This window comes from Apium graveolens, chromosome 8 (genome assembly GCF_009905375.1).
Source record: "Apium graveolens cultivar Ventura chromosome 8, ASM990537v1, whole genome shotgun sequence".
NCBI classification, from domain to species: Eukaryota; Viridiplantae; Streptophyta; class Magnoliopsida; order Apiales; family Apiaceae; genus Apium; species Apium graveolens.
Window position 1 is genome coordinate 162544883 of NC_133654.1, and position 17520 is coordinate 162562402.

The following is a 17520-nucleotide window of genomic DNA, read 5'->3' on the forward strand; positions in this document are numbered from 1 at the left end:
TTCCCTCGAGAAACTCTTCGGGGAGATGCAATCCGAATGGTTTTTACTGTTTGTGAATGTTTTGGTATTTAGCTGACCCGAGGTACCTTCATGATCCATAGGACTATGCATCGCTTAGGATGTGAGTTTTTCATTTTTTGTCCGGACTAATCCTTTTTACTTGCTTGTAATGTTTTGTGGTCATCTATATATGTTTATAATTTTTTTTGTTGCTTCTTTGGCAGGTTTGCCTTACTTTAATCCGGACATGTCATCTTCTGCTTACAGCGACGCATTAAAAGGTCTGGGAACTGCCTTCAAAGTTTCCAAGAAAGCTTCTTTTGCTGACTCCGGATCTAATCCTCCCCCGGAGGAGGGGTCTTAGAGCAACGTTGTACCGATGCCGGAGTCTGTGGAGCGTGAAAGGGGTCCGGAGCAGAATGCTGAGGTTGAGATTGGCGACGAATTTGAAAATTTGGAAGAGTTTGAGCCTCTCGAGGAGGATCCTGAAGTAGATGTTGTTTGGAAGAGGACGCGTCTTCGGAATATTGGTGCAAAACCTCCCCGGGCTAAGAATGTCGCTGGTGGTGATGGGTCCGGAGTGGACAAAGGTAAGGGTATGGCCCATGAACGTCCGGAAAGGAGTAGCCCGGAGCTGGAGGTTAAAATTGCTCATTTCATGGCTAGGATCCCGACTGGGGAGGATCAGAAGAGGATGAATCACTCCGGATTTGATGCCACTATGAAGGAGTGCACTCGGCTCTAGGGTCAGGTATATCATCTTTCTGTTCTTGTTCTGCTTTTATTTTTTTATTAGAATATTTTGTAAGTCGTATCTTTATTTTTCTGCAGCTTGGTGGCTATATGGCCGGATCTGCTTCCCTTGCGTACCATGAACTGAAGGATGCCTGGACTTTTATCGCTGATAAGGATACTGAGATTGGGGAGCTGAGGGACCAGATCATTATTAAGGATACATCTCTCTCCGGATTGAATAAGCATCTCACCGAAGTTACAACCCGGGCTGAGATTGGTGAAAAGGATGTTGTGGATCTGAAATCTGATTTAGCTGAGCTCCGGAAGTAGCTTTCTTCTGTGAGGCCGGAGTCGGAGGTGATTAAGGCGTATAAGATGTCTGAGGAGTATGATAGGGCCATTGCGAATGCTGGTGCTCCGTAGATTGGGTGCTGCTGGGTCATTGCTGAGAAACATATCAAGACTAATCCGGAGGTGAATTGGGAGTTTTGTTGAAGAATTCATTAAGGCCAAGCAGAACATCGAAGCTGGACTTGGTGATCTGGAGCCCTTCGATGGTCCTTGCCCTAGCTTCCTTCCGCCAAATGCTCCGGAATTGTAGACTTGTTTTTTAATGTTTGAATTTTGATTATGAACTTGATAGACTAATTCGTATTTTGTGTTTGTAATATCATACTTGGCTCCAGATTTCTCTAGTCTGGTTGACTCTGTTATGTCATTATTTTGCTTTTGTTTGCTTTTATTTCTCTTTATGTTGTGTTTGCCTTAGAAATTTTTTCTAAGTCATTGTGTTTCTACTAGTCCGGTTTTATAACTTGTCCGGACTAGTACTAGCTTCTTTACTTAGGAAATTAATTCTAAGTAAATATGGTTGCTCTAGTCCTCACTAATATTTGGTCTGGACTAGTATTTGCTTCTTTACTTAGAAAAGTAATTCTAAATATGGTTGCTCTAGTCCTGATTAATCTTTTTTCCGGAATAGTATTTGCTTCTTTACTTAAAAAATTAATTATAAGTATGGTTGCTCTAGTCCTGATTAATCTTTTGTCCGGACTAGTGTTTGCTTTTCTACTTAGAAAATTAATTCTAAGTATATATGGTTGCTCTAGTCCTGACTAATCTTTTGTCCGGACTAGTGGTTGCTTATTTTTACTTTAGAAAATTATTTCTAAGTAAAAATATGTTTGCTCTAGTCCAGACTTATAGTTGGTCCGGACTACTGGTTGCTTATATGTTACTTAGAAAATTGATTCCAAGAAAATATGTTTGTTCTAGTCCAGACTCATATTTAGTCCGGACTAGTGGTTGCTTATTTTTACTTAGAAAATTAATTCTAAGTAAATATGTTTGCTCTAGTCCAGACTCATATTTAGTCCGAACTAGTGGTTGCTTATTTTTACTTAAAAAATTAATTCTAAGTAAATATGTTTGCTCTAGTCCAGACTCATATTTAGTCTGGACTAGTGGTTGTTTATTTTTACTTAGAAAATTAATTCTAAGTAAATATGTTTGCTCTAGTCCAGACTCATATTTGGTCTGGACTAGTGGTTGCTTTTTTGGATACTTCTAATAAATGTAGAGATAGGAATGCTTTTCATTAATATGGAATTTCAGTCATACAATATGTAAGGAAGAGCTATCTGGTTTCTTGCCATTTTGGCTACAGGATTTTGGTTGCTTTGTTTTCTTTTTCCTATTGGTAGAACTTCCTTAGCCTGAGTCCGTTCCAGGTATTGGGGACTTCTGAGCCATCCATGTTCAGGAGTTTGTAGGTTCTTGGCCTCAGGACTTCTTTGACCTTGTATGGTCCTTCCCATTTGGGCATTAGCTTTCCAGTATTTGTAGGATCTGATGCTTTGGTGTCTCGAAGAACTAAGTCTCCCACTTGGAAGTTTTGACTCTGGACTTTTTACTGAAGTGATTCCTTGTCTTCTCCTTGTATCTTTCCATCTTTTCTACAGCTTGGTCTCGAACCTCATCAATTAGTTCCATATTTGTTCTGAGTCCTTCTTCATTGGCTTCTTTATCAAAGTTTATTGCTCTGTGAGAAGGAGATCCCACCTTAATAGGAAGCATCGCTTATGTGGCATAAGCTAGTTTGAATGGAGTCTCTCCGGTGCTTGTCCTGGGGCTTGTCCTATAGGACCATAGTACGCTTGGCAATTCTTCTGGCCATTTTATCTTGCTTTCTTTGAGTATCTTTTCAATACCCCCGAGCAGGATTCTGTTGGTGACTTCTACTTGGCCATTTCCTTGGGGATATGCTACTGATGATTTTTTGTGTTTGATCCCGCGCTCCTGAAGGTAGGACTCGAATTCTGATCTGATGAACTGTGGTTCGTTATCTGATACTAAGACTCACGGAATCTCGAACCTCATCAAAATATTGTCCATAAATTTTATACAGTCCTGCTGGTTTATGGTCCTCATTGCTTTCGCTTCAACCCATTTGGTCATATAATCAATTAAGGCTAACAAGTACCTGAGATCTCCTTTGGCTCGGGGAAAGGGTCCCATTATGTCAATATCTTAGATAACAAAGGGGATTGGTGATAGGACCGAGAAAGGTAGGACTGGGCTGATCCGGGACACATTGCTGAAGAGTTGGCATTTTTTGCTGTTTTTCACGAATTTCATTGCATCCTGGTGAATAGTTCACCAGTAGTAACCTTGCCTTATGATCTTATGAGCTAGGGCCTTTGCGGACATGTGATCTCTGCATATCCCTTCGTGTACTTCCATCAAACAGTACTTTGCTTCTTCTGGGACAACGCATTTGAGTATAGGAGATGAGAAAATCATGCGGTAGAGTAGTCCTTCTTCGAGGAAGAACTTGGCTGCTTTTGCTTTCAATCTTTGGGCCTTTCCTTTGTCTTCTGGGAGCTCCCCTCTCTCTAAGTAGTTGATGAAGGTAGTCATCCAGTTCTGGTTACTTTCGATCTCCAAGACTTCTCCAGAATCAATAGATGGTTTGTGGAGTTCTTCAAAGTAAACTGAGCAGTCCAGGTTTGATGAGTTTCGGATTAACTTGGATAGAATATCTGCTTCTTTATTTTCTTCTCTACATATCTACAGGACTTGATGCTTTGGGATTGAAGCTAGGTAACTTTGAACCAGTGATTGATACTTTCCCATAAGAGGGTCTTTTGCTATATATTCTCCATTTGTTTGCTTGACCACTATCTGGGAGTGTCTGTAGATTTTTAAGTCCTGGACTCTCAAAGTCCTGGAGAGCTTTAGTCCTGCAATCAATGCCTCATATTCCTCCTGATTGTTTGTAGTCGGGAAACCGAAAGATATAGTTGTTTGAATTGTGAATCCCTCAGGACTTTTCAGTTTAAGTCCGGCTCCCGCCTCTCACTTATTGAAGAACCATCTACTTTCAAGGTCTAGGCTCCCGGATTTGTATCTTGGCTTGTCTCCGAATCTATGTTCATTGGTTCCGGTTCTTCTTCCTGGAAGTTGCATTCGATTATGAAATCTGCAAATGCTTGAGCTTTAATAACAGTCCTGGGAATGAAGCTTAAATTGAACTGACTCAACTCCACAGCCCAATTGACTAGTCTTCCCGAGACATCTATCTTGTGAATTATCTTCCTTAGAGGCTGATTAATTACCACTCTCATTTCTCTTCCTTGGAAGTAGTGCCTGAGTTTTCTTGAAGTTGTGTCTAATGCGAAGGCAAACTTCTCTAGTCTTGGGTATCTAGTTTCCGCCTCTTTAAGGACTTGGCTTACGCAGTAGACTGGTTGTTATTTTCCATTCTCTTCCCTGATTAGCACAACTCCTATTATTTGTGCTCCCGCTGATAAGTACAAGTAGAGAGGCTCTCCTGGTTGAGCTTTAGTTAGGACTGGTGGCTGAGAGAGGTAGGACTTGATTTCCTCAAATGCCTTTTGGCATTCCGGACTCCAGTTTACCTCTTTCTTGTTGCTTGCTCCCTTGAGTAAATCGAAGAATGGTAAGCACCTCTCTGCTAGTTTTGAGACAAATCTCCTGAGTGCTATTAGGGAACCTGCTAGCTTCTACACATCTTTTTGGGTCATGGGAGCCCTCATCTCCTGGATTGCTTTTATCTTCTCCGTATTAGCTTCTATTCCTCTGTTGCTGATCATGAATCCTAAGAACTTGCCTGCTCCTACTCTGAAGGTACATTTCTCTGAATTGAATTTAAGTTGATTTTTCCTCAAGTTGTCAAAGCACTCTTTCAGGTGTTCTATGTGTCCTAGTATAGTTTTTGATTTGGAAATCATGTCGTCGACATAGCACTCCAAGTTCCTCCTGATTTGAGACTTGAATATCTTGTTAATGGCTCTTTGGTAAGTGGATCCTGCACTTGTCAGCCTGAATGGTAACATCACATAAGCATAGACTGCTCTGTGAGTTATGAATGTTATCTTAGGTATGTCTTTCGGGTTCATTTTGATCTGGTTGTACCCAGAGAAGGCGTCCATGAAACTTAGCATGATGTGTCCAGAGGTGGCATCTATTAATTGATCAATATTGGGGAGAGGGTATGGGTCCTTCAGGCATGCATTATTCAGATCAGTGTAGCCCACACACATTCTCCATTTGCTGTTGGACTTCTTCACCATAACAACATTAGATAGCCACTCCGGATATTTGATTTCTCTGATGATTCCTGCTTTGAGTAACTTCTCCACTTCTTCGTCTATGGCTTTTTGCCTCTCCGGGGCGAAATTCCTTCTCTTCTGTTTGACTGGTTTTCTGTTAGGGTTGACATCCGAGCTGTGCATTGCTATGGACTCATGTTGTCCGGGCATGTCTCTTGGACTCCAGGCAAAAACATCTTTGTACTCCCAGAGCGAGGACACTAGTCTTTCTTTGAAGGACTCTTCGAGTCTTGACCCAACTTTCACCTTCATGTTAGGACTGATTTCATCAATCTGGACTTCTTCTGTTTCAACTGCAGCTTCGATTATTGCTTGTTCTTTGTTTGAAACCATTTGATGAATTTATGATTTGGAGTTCTTCTGCAGGTAGGAGTTCATTTTTTCTGATTCTTTTACTTTGGTTGCTTGCATTGTAGGACTAGCTTGGTCTAGGACCTGTTTTGCCTTGTCGACTACCATGAATTGGTAGCTTTTCAGTCCTTGTGGACTTGGCATGTTTGCTTCTTGGTCCGGACTTTATTCAATGAGTTGCACCTCTTTTGTTGTTTCTTCCCTTGTCTGGGGTCGGTGCGTCTTGATGTTTTGCTGTTTGCGAAGGACTGTGGCCTTCCTTTTGTTGTCCTGGTGGGTTTCTGCCATTACTAACCCCTGGCTATAGCATATTTCTGCAACTCCATAATCTCCTTTTATCTCCCCGACTCCTGTTGGGGTCGGGAACTTAATTTTGAGATGAGAGTCTAAAGTAATCTCGTGCATCATTGTTAGAGCCAACCTGCCGATGATTCCATTGTATGACGAAGGAGTGTTGATGACATAGAACTTTATGACATGAGTTACCTGGTTAGGAGCAGTTCCAAAAATGACAGGTAGATACAAATTTCCTTGGATCAGGACTAAGTTCTGTCCGAACCCATAGACTGGATCCTCTTGGCAATCATTTGAGCTAACGCTTCCTAACTGCATTCGATCCACTGTGTGCTTGAAGAGAATATTTACCGAGAAACCATTGTCTATCAGCATTCTTCTTACTTCATTATCAAAGATGTCCAAGGTGATAACTAAAGTTGCATTGTCATGAGGGTTGACTCCTTCATAGTCCTTACTGTCGAAGGATATCACCAGATGTGGGAGTGATTGGATTGAGAGGACTTCTTCGCCGAAGTCCGGGCTTCGAGGTGGGGAGTGGGAGCCTCCTAGTACTATATTAAATACGTTATTTCCTCTCTTCTGCGCATCACCTATGTTTTTGTTGTCCCGTACTAAGTACTTGTTCATATTTCCTTTCTTCACTTGGTCCTTAATGAAGTACTTGAGTGATAAGCAGTTCTCGGTCTTATGGCTATGGGTCTCATGATAATCGCACTGCCTATTATAAGGCCTGCTCTTCGGAGGAGTTTTCATTGGCTTCGGAGGATAATAGAAAGGTTTTTCTTTTACCTCCTTCAAGATTTTTTCCCGGGTCATGTTGAGAGGAGTCCAGTCTGGCTCCTGCTTCGGCTCCTGGGGCTACTTCGCGGGTCCTGGATCGCTCTTGGACTCCGACTTAGGACCGAGTCTCTGAAAATTTGGAGTGGTTTGTCTTTCTTTGTTTTGTTGGTTTTGCTTGAATTTCTTGTCCTGATGGTAACCCCCTTTCGGTCGGTCATCAGTGCTCTTACTCCTTGTAATATATAATTGATGATGTCAAAGATATTTGGAGATAACAATGTCATTAGCATCTCTGATCAAAGTATGAAGCAAGTCAAATGGACATATGATCTGAGTAGAAGATTAATGAACAGTTATTTTCAGTAATCAGTTAAGCTTGGGGTCAACCCTGAGTAAGTTGTTTTGTTATCTAAATTTGTATTTGGTACTTGTAACACTTAAAGTCTGTAAAAATGTAAAAGAGTAGACTGGAGTCATTTTCCTAAAACAGTATCAAGCCTAAGGATTCTATCTCGAAGAAGATCAAGAAGATCATGCCTCAGAAGAATTTTGAAGAAGCTTGGAGTTGAATAAATCTGTTTGAAAAAAAATACTCAAAGTCAAGATCTCTACAAGTCACAAATTTAATGTTAAAGAGAAGTCATTGGAGAACTCCAGAATGGCTTATCGAGAAGTCATTCAAGTTGCATAGAGTACCGATGGATGAGGAACATGCATCGGAATAGTAGTTTGGCTAGTCGACGGATGACTGCTGTTAGGCACATCCGTTGGCATACAATCACTACTCGACAGATGAGCAATATCCACCGGGATAGAAGAAATGAATAAATTCATAGTGGAAAATTCAGGAAAGCTACTAGACAAGTCATTCCTTCACTAGAAAACTTGGAGCTATCGAAGAAGAAGCTGAGCTCTTTAACATCAAAGAGCTTAGAAATTTTGTAGCAAAATAGTCTTAATTTTAATATAAAATTAAGTGAGTTTTGAAGATCTGTGTTCATTAGTTTTTACTAGTTTAAATTCTGCATGAACACTTTTCTATACAAGATTTAATTTACTTTGTTCAACCATTAACTTTCAAGAAAAGCCTAAAATCAGATAAACACATTCACCCCCCCCCCCCTGTGTGTGATTCACTACCTAACAAGTGGTATCAGAGCAAAATCTGAAAGTAAACAGATTCAAGATCTTGGAAGAATGAATACACAAAAAATCAGTAGCATCAAAATTCCTACCTTTGACAAAGCTAACTACACTCTTTGGAAAAAGAAAATGATGTTGTTCATCAAGATGGCCAATCCACTCTACATTCAGATCCTCAAGGATGGATCGTTCATTCCTACGGTTAGAATTGAGGAATCTACAGATGGAGACAGAATCATCCCAGCTCTTTATGCTCCAAAAGATCCAGCTGAGTATTCTGACCCTGAAAAGGAGAAAGTCTCCCTGGATAACAGCTTGCAATTGATATTGATTGAGTCACTTTATAATGTGATGTACAACAATATTATTAACTGTGACACTGCCAAGAAAATATGGGAGAAGATTGAAATACTCTGTGAAGGAACTGAGGAGGTTAGATCTAATCAAAGAAGGATACTGATTTCAAAGTATGAGGGTTTCATGGCTAAGCCTAAGGAAAGCATTACTGATGTGTTTGAAAGATTCAATAAGCTGATAAATGACTTGCAGCTTCATGACAAATACTATGAAGCTGAAGAGGTGAATCTAAAGTTCTTGCTTACTCTTCCGGATCATTTGGAACAGAAAATTTCAGCAATCAGGGAAGGGAGAGACTTGAGCAGAATAACTCTGGAAGTTCTATATGGAATTCTCAAAACATATGAACTAGAGATGATTCAAAGGAAATCATTGAGATCTGGCCAAGGACATGTTGTAGATGGCTCAAGTGCTTTAATATTAAATAAAAGTCAAACATCTAATGATGAACCAATATCTCATATTCCAGTTGCCTCAACAAGTGAGCAGAGAACAATTGATTCACAAGAGCAAGTCATACTAGAGTTGGAAAAGGATGAGTTCTATACTCTTGAAGAACTAGATGAGCTAGATTAGTCAATGGCCTATCTGGCTAGAAAATTCTCTAACATTAGAGTAAGGAAGCCAAGATACTTCAAAAGTAAAGGACGGTCCTTTAACAAAGATAGCAGCTGAAAGGAAAAAGGGAAGTACTATTCTGATAGCAAGAATGACTGCAAAACTGGATACGTTGACAGATCTAATATAAGGTGCTTCAGTTGTGATGAACTAGGTCACTTTGCTACAGAATGCAGAAAACCCAAGAAGGCAAAGAAAGATAAGGCTTATCTTGAACTTGAAGGAAAGTATGAATCTCTTCTGAAGAAACAGCAAAGTAAAGCTTATATTGCAGAAGATAAAAGTTGGGATGACTCTTAAAATGATGAAGATGAAGAACTAGGAAACTATGCACTCATGACCTTGGAGCAAGGAGAGTCATCCTCATCTAAATCACAGGTACCAACTCTTACCTCCATTGATTTAAAAGTGAATCAATATAAGGAAACTGTTGAAAAGATGAGTACATAAATGTTTCATATTCATACAAGCATGGTTGCTGCTAATGAAGAAGTTAGCAGATTAACAAAGTTAAATGAGAAGCTTGAAAGTGAAAAACAAGAAGTTGAATTGTTGACAGTGGAGCTTGAAGCCTTGAAACAAAAAAATGGTTATCTGAAAAACAAGCTCAAGTGTGCAAATGAGATTGCGGCTGTGCTAAGAGAAAAACTGGAGAAAAGTGAAGTAAAGTTGAAGTCCTTCAAGAATGCATCTGAATTCGTTGGTCAGTACCATGAGAAAAGCAAACCATGTGCAAATATTGCTATTGGTCTTGATTATGATATCTTAAATAGCAAGAAGAAAAACACTGGTGACAGAGGAAAAGCAACAAAGAGTGAAAATGTTCCAGCAATGCTGAAAAATGTTGGGTCACTTGTGTTTAAGACTTGTGAGGTAAACTTTAGTGAAGAAGAATTGATTATCAAGCAAGAAATTGCAGATGAGGATAATGAAAAGAGGAATACCAATTCAATTCAATCTTCCAAGACTGAAGAAAATCTTATGGACAATCTAAGTACCAAGACCCATGTCAAAGAAACCAAGATTGAAGATGCAAGAAAGAAAAATAAAAATAGAAATGGAAGAATGGGGATAAACAAAAGTAATAATCTGACCTATGTTGCAGATGTTCCTGGAAAGAAGTGTAAAAAATGTGGCCCTACAAATCACCTAACTTACCTTTGTAAAAAAAGTGTTAATAAGCTAACTAAAGGAGCCTGCAAATACAATGAAGCAGATTTAAATGATCCCTACTCATTATGTGATAAGTTTGACTGCATCCCTTGTAACTTAAAAGTGATCAAGAGTTACCACAAACTGAGAGTAGACCTTAAAGAATCAGAAATTGAGTCTACATCAGAAGGGATAGTGCACAACAATCATTGAATTCTACTTTATCTGAAACAAATCACTCTACTTGTGCTAAATCAGTTAACAAGAAGAAAGTAACCAACACTGCTTGGGTCACTAAACATACCTGAATCTCATTGTGTGCAGGGTAAAGTGAAGAAAGTCATATGGATCATTGACAGTGGATGTTCCAGACATATGACAGGTGATAAGGCCCTGATATCATAGTTTGAGGAGAAAGCTGGCCTATTGGTGACCTTTGGAGATAATAGCAAAGGATTCACAATGGGATATGAAGAGATTGTTTTTGAAAATGTTGTCATTGATGATGTAGCACTAGTAGATGGTCTTGAGGTGAATTTTCTCAATGTTAGCCAATTTGCAGACAAAGGCTTTGAAGTTTTATTCAACAAAGAAGAATGCACCTTTATCATCAAGAAAACTGGTGAAATTACGCTGAAAGGAGCAAGGAAAGGAAGCTTGTTTGTTGCAGACTTGGACTCAACAAATAAGCATGGTATTTGTTGCTTCTACACCAAGGCATCAAAAGAGCAAAGCAAGTTATGGCATAAGAAGCTGTCTCACTTGAATTTCAAGACAATTAACAACTTTGTCAAAAAGGAGTTAGTGAGAGACATGCCCAAGCTGGAGTTTGCTCAAGTTGAAGTCTGTGAAGCTTGTCAGAAAGGAAAGATGAAAAGATCTAGTCACAAGTCAAAAACTGTGAATTCTATTAGTGCACCCTGGCAACTTATTCACATGGACTTGTTTGGGCCAGTGAATGTCTTATCAATTTCTAGGAACAGATATGCACTTGTGATTGTGGATAATTTCTCAAGATACACTTGGGTAGAGTTCATGTACTCTAAAGATGAAACTTCACATATCATAATTGAGCACATCAAGAAGATAGAAAGGCAGGCTAGAGATTACAATTGTGTGAAAAGACTGAGAAGTGACAATGGAACAGAATTCAGAAATGTTACATTAAGTGAATTCTGCAAAGGCAAAGGCATTGTTCAAGAATTCTCAGCTGCCAGAACACCTCAACAAAATGGAGTAGTTGAGAGAAAGAACAGAACATTGGTTGAAGCTGTTAGAACAATGCTGCAAGATGCCAAGTTGCCAACAACTTTCTGGGAAGAGGTTGTCAACACTGCATGTTATACTCAGAACAGATATCTCATTAACAAGGCATATGGAAAGTCACCCTACTCAATCATGTCTAAGAGAAAGTCTACTGTAAAATATCTTCATGTGTTTGGAAGCAAGTGTTACATTTTGAAAGACAACTCTGCATATGTGGGAAAATTTGACTTAAAAGTTATTGAAGCAATTTTTCTGGGATATTCATTGGAAAGAACAGCCTACAAAGTCTATGTGATTGATCAAAAGAAGATTATAGAAAGCACATATGTGACCTTTGATGATGACAAGTGTCCAGGCTTGGAATGCCTTGATGGTAATGAAGCTAAAGGCTTCCATTTGAAAACCTCAACATTGATAGTGATTCTGATAGAGAAAATGAAGTTAATGCACAACAGTTGATGAATGAAGAGACTACGGAACAGGAAAATCATGGGAATGGAAGCTCATCTCAAACACCTGAATTTGATAGCACAAACTTAGGGGGAGAAAGAGAAGAAGGACCTACCAGTCATACCAATAATGAAGAAAATGATGAAGGCACAAGTTAGCAAACTCACACAAGGAAGTAGGATAAAAGTCACTCTAGAGAAGCAATCATTGGTGATCCTACTGCTGGTGTGAGGACTAGAAGTGCAACTGCTAATGAGTGCCTACATGCATGTTTTCTGTCTCAAGTAGAGCCTAAGAAAATTGATGAAGCTCTACTGGATCCTGACTAGATATCTGCCATGCAGGAAGAGCTAAATCAGTTTGAAAGAAGCAAAGTCTGGAAGTTAGTCCCTTCACCAAAGAATAGAAGCATTATTAGAACAAAATGGGTGTTTAGGAATAAAATGGATGAAAATGGTATAGTTACCAGAAATAAAGCAAGGTTGGTTGCAAAAGGCTACTCACAAGAAGAAGGAATTGACTATAATGAAATTTTTGCTCCTGTTACAATTGAAGCTATAAGAATTTTTCTAGCATTTGCTGCACATTCAAATTTTAAAGTGTATCAAATGGATGTCAAAAGTGCCTTTCTGAATGGTGAGCTAGAAGAAGAAGTTTATGTGCAACAGCCTCCTGGCTTTGAGGATCCAAAATTTCCAAATTTTGTGTATAAGTTACTCAAGGCTCTATATGGACTAAAACAGGCACCTAGAGCTTGGTATGACACATTATCAGATTTCCTATTGAAATATGGTTTTACTGGAGGAACCATTGACAAGACTCTCTTCTACAAGAAACATGGTGAAGATATGATCCTAGTTCAGATCTATGTGGATGATATCATATTTGGTTCTACTAATGAGAAGTTGTGCCAAAGATTCTCCAAGCTTATGCAAAGTGAATATGAAATGAGTATGATGGGGGAACTGAGTTACTTCCTTGGACTTCAAGTCATTTAAAGAAGTGATGGTATCTTCATTAACCAAACTAAATATGTCTAGGATCTATTAAAAAAGTTTGGAATGGTTGATTGTTCACCTGCATCTACACCTATGTCTACTGCAACATAGTTGGATGAAGATTAAAAAGGCAAGAATGTAGATATCTCAAGCTATAGAGGGATTATTGGATCATTGCTTTACTTAATAGCAAGTAGACCAGAAATCATGTTTGCAACATGTCTATTTGCAAGATTTCAATCCAATCCAAAAGAATCACATTTGGTTGCTGTAAAGAGGATTTTCAGATACTTGAAGGGGACTCCAAACTTGGGATTATGGTATCCTAAGGGAACTGGTTTTGAAGCTGTTGGCTACACAGATGCAGATTTTGCTGTATGCAGGGTTGATAGAAAGAGTACCGGTGGAAGCTGTCAATTTCTTGGACAAAGACTTGTATCCTGGTACAACAAGAAATAACAATCTATATCAACTTCTACAGCTGAAGCTGAATACATAGATACAGGAAGTTGTTGTGCTCAAGTGCTTTGGATTAGAAATCAGCTAATGGATTATGGCCTACTGTTATACAAAATTCCTATCATGTGTGACAATACTAGTGCTATATCTATAGTAGCTAATCCAGTTAATCATTCTAGGATAAAGCACATTGATGTAAGGTACCACTTTATTAGAGAGCATGCTAGTAATGGTACTATTGAGCTCATTTTGTACCAACAGAAAAAAAACTAGCTGACATTTTTACTAAACCTTTGGATGAAGCAACTTTCACTAGACTTGTAAGTGAAATTGGAATGCTTATTCTTCATCCTAAGGCAAGAACTCAGCTAATATTTTGCAGCAGATTAATATCCAGTAAATCAAAATTAATTTGATTAAATTGGAAATTAATTGAAATTTGAATTATAAATATTTCAGAAATCTCTGCATATTTGTTTTTCAAATTCAAAATTAACTTGGAATTTTTCAAATTCTAAGTAAACTGCTCAGTTGTTAATTTGCATTCTTAATATATAAAATTAACACAAGGCAGAATTATAATAACCAAAAGTATTTAGAGAACTGGGTTCTCGATAAGTATAAATTGACTTCTCGACAAGTCATTTTAGGACTTCTCGAGTGACTTCTCGATAGGCTTAAAATGACTTATCGATAAGTCCTTGTAGAGTTCTCTAGTAGTGTTCTTTCACAGGGTTCTCTACAAGTACATTCTTATGACTTATCAATAACTTAGAACTGAGATAATTTAAATTGATAAATTATTTTGGTAAAATACTTTTGGAAAATTTATTCTAATTTTATCTTGAATTTATTCAAATAAAAGTTAGAATCAGTTCAGTCCACTTTTTGGACAAACTGGGTATTTATTTGACACTTCGATAAGTCAAGTTTGAGTTCTCTATAAGAGTTATTTAAAATGACTTCTAGACATGTACTTCACTTCTCAAAGTGACTTCTCGATAGACAAACTCCAAATGTCTATTTTTGAGTTCTCGACAAGTCATTTACTTTTACTATAAATACCCAGACTTCTCGAATATTTTAACTTGGAATTTTTCAAAATTCTAAGCAAACTGAATATTTATTAATTTATATTCTAACTATATGAAGTTAATAAATAACAGATCAAAAGAAGCAAAAAGTATGAAAAACTGAAATAATTTAATTCATAAATTATGTTCAGCAAAATAATTTTGACATACTTTGTCTATAATTACTCTGATTTATTGACATATTTATGTGCTTATTTTTTAATGTGGAAATATGTTAGTCTAATGTAAGTAGACTAGTGCATTATATCTGATGTTTTGAGAAAGCTGATAATGGTTAAATTTATTTGCCTGTATGCTGATAAGAGGAGTTACTTTTTGTGTAAGGAGTACTTGTTTATTTGATTGGGGAATAGTTATCCTAAATAGTGAACTAAGATTCTTGAGTACTTGCATGGGGAATAGTAACTAGTTATTTCTAACTGTCAAGTATGCTTATGTGATTATTACTCTTATTATCCGGGCAACTCAAGAGTCTCTTGGTCTCTATCTTTACTTCCTCTATAAATTAAAATGCTTCACACTTTATCATTCATCACTACTCTTATTCTCAACAAACATCTAATTTCAAAAATCACTTCCTGTTCATCTCTCTCTCTCTCTCAAATGGATGCCCCAGTCTTCTACAAACTTATTAATGGAGTTTACCAGCCTGTCCATCATCTGGCTGACGACCAAATTTACTTTGATCCTTTCGGACTTGGTGTCCGTCTCGGGGGGGGTGGGGGGGGGGGGGTTGTTTGCAGCCCCTTTTGTAACAACCCAAATCCGGGGTCAAGATTCGGTGTCACTAAATAATCTTTACATAAAATAAAAGAATATTCAATTAACCCCTTAAATCTGGATCGTTTAAAGGTTATGGTTTGAAACAAGAATCTAACCTTCTATAATTCACAACAACTACAATATGAGTGTAAATACCTTTATACTAACGTTCTTGTCATATTTTTCTAACATCTTCGTCCTCTCGCAGCGGGGATCTCTCTAACTTCTGCTGTCTAAAGAAAGCTATTCACTTTTATCCTTATCTGCTTCTCAAAGAAATAAGAATTTACAAAGAAAGAGTGAGCCAAAAATGCCCAACAAGTATATAATTGAGTTTTTAACATCAATATCAAAGGAAAATTTCTGGACAAAATCTTAAATTTTTTTTAAACAATTCTATTTGTTTGAGGGAGTTGAGCTAATAAACTTTGGCTGTTACCAGCATTTAATTATAAATCCAAAAGTGACAAGTGATTCCCAGATTCATCTCCTGAATCAAGGTTTTGTCCGGTTTTGGAATCATAAACTTTTCGTGAAAGAATGTCGTTAATGGCGATCAACAATAAATTAGACTGGACACTAGTTCACACTTATACCCTGCTGATCAGTCAGGATACAGTGTAGATCTATACCCAACTGTATAGATCCATTCAGGTACCTAGGCAATATCACCCAAGGGTCTGGTCCATCCCCGACCCATAGGATCCAGCTCATCACTGGCATTTACAATAACCATCCAGCCCGTAGAGTATTTTGATGTCAAATCATTTTGATTTCAAAACATCCCAATTCAGGTTTCGCAAATAACCCGAACGAATGGGTACTTGCTCAAGAGGGCAATCGATAACATACGAACAATAATGAAAGGAACATGCATAATAATAAGAGTAATTGCAGCGATATATAAAACAAATAACTATTCTGAACTTAAAATAGGAATGAAGAGATATTTGAAGTATTTTAAAAGAAAGTTCAGGAATACTTGCCTCGATAAACTTTAACCACTATTATCGTTTGACTTTTGGATTGCCTTGAACGTTTGTCTTTATCGTCAAACCACTATCCTACTCTGGCTACGATCTCAATGCTCAAGTCCTTCGATTGAAACTTTACTGAGTTCAACGACTAACCACTATATCATTCTTAGTCCAATGTCACTCCTCGGGTCTTCCGACTAGGACCTACAGGGTTGAAATACCCTAATTCAGATAATCGTCTCGCTTAACATAACACCGCTATCGCTTCTACCCATACGATTTCATAACCAAACTCATATTTATATGTATTATTGAAATACACATAACAATTATGGTTCACACCTTCGAAACTCGGTTCGGTTTTTGTTTTCAGAAAGTACGTATACTCGTTGGTTTGAAAATAATAAGATAATTGATTATTTATAAAATATCGTGCCACAACACATAATTAGGTTCATATAATATAATCATATATCCTCGTTCGACGTCTCCGATAATTATAAGGTACTTTCCCGTATTTTCGGAATTAATTTCCCGAAAATTGGGCAGCATTTCCTTTATTTATTGGCCTACCCGTCGAATCAGTTCGACGTCAATCACAATTAACAACAATTACCATCACAACAACCAACCACAATTTGTAATCCCAATCACCGATACAAATCAATCATTAATTATTGTTATTCGTATTTTATTTTTCTTTTCATTTCTAAATTAATTTTCACAAACTAATTTTATTTATTTATAATCTAGGAGTCAGATTAAAATCATCATCGTCCACCGCCGGCTCGCTGAGCCTCATCGCCGACGGCGGTAAAGTTTTGCGGGTACCTGATAAATTCTCGGGTTTCCAATCGCAAAACTTCCCCGATTATTTTAAAATCATTCCCGCACAAATGATTAACATCACGAATATTATTCAAATAATTTCTGTAGAAAATAAAAAAATTGCAATTAGTAAGCAATTAATCGGGGAAGAATAAAAACTGCAATGGACACAGCCAAATAGCAGCCACCACACTCGCCAAAACACGCGCCACCGCGCACATAAAACACACACAGTTACACGCACGCACACACAGTTACACGCACACACACCGCTATGCACACACACACACACAGCTATACACACACACACACACACACACACACACATATATATACACTTATATTTATATATAATTTTGAAGGAACCAAGCCGATGACAGTATATCAGAAAGAACAAGGACTGAAAATAGCGGAAGAATCAGAGAACAAGCCATAGAAAAACCCCTCTCCCACGCGCAACCACCACCTCGCTGGAGAGGGGCGGCGGTGAGATAGAAAGGGACAAGCGGCATCAGAACAGGGAACAACAAAAAAGAGAAGAGAGAAATAGGAAAGAAAATCAAGAAAGAAAAGAAAACGGGGAGAAATTGAAAAAGAGAGAGAGAGAGAGAGAGAGAGA

General features: G+C 38.0%; 1 protein-coding gene across 1 annotated transcript; it reads right to left on the minus strand.

Moving 5' to 3' along the window:
* Positions 1-5885: 5885 nt before the first annotated feature.
* On the minus strand, positions 5886-6833 carry LOC141680113 (uncharacterized). Its single transcript, XM_074486424.1, has one exon. The coding sequence runs from the start codon at positions 6831-6833 to the stop codon at positions 5886-5888; it is 948 nt and encodes a 315-aa protein (XP_074342525.1).
* Between the last annotated feature and the right edge of the window lie 10687 nt (positions 6834-17520).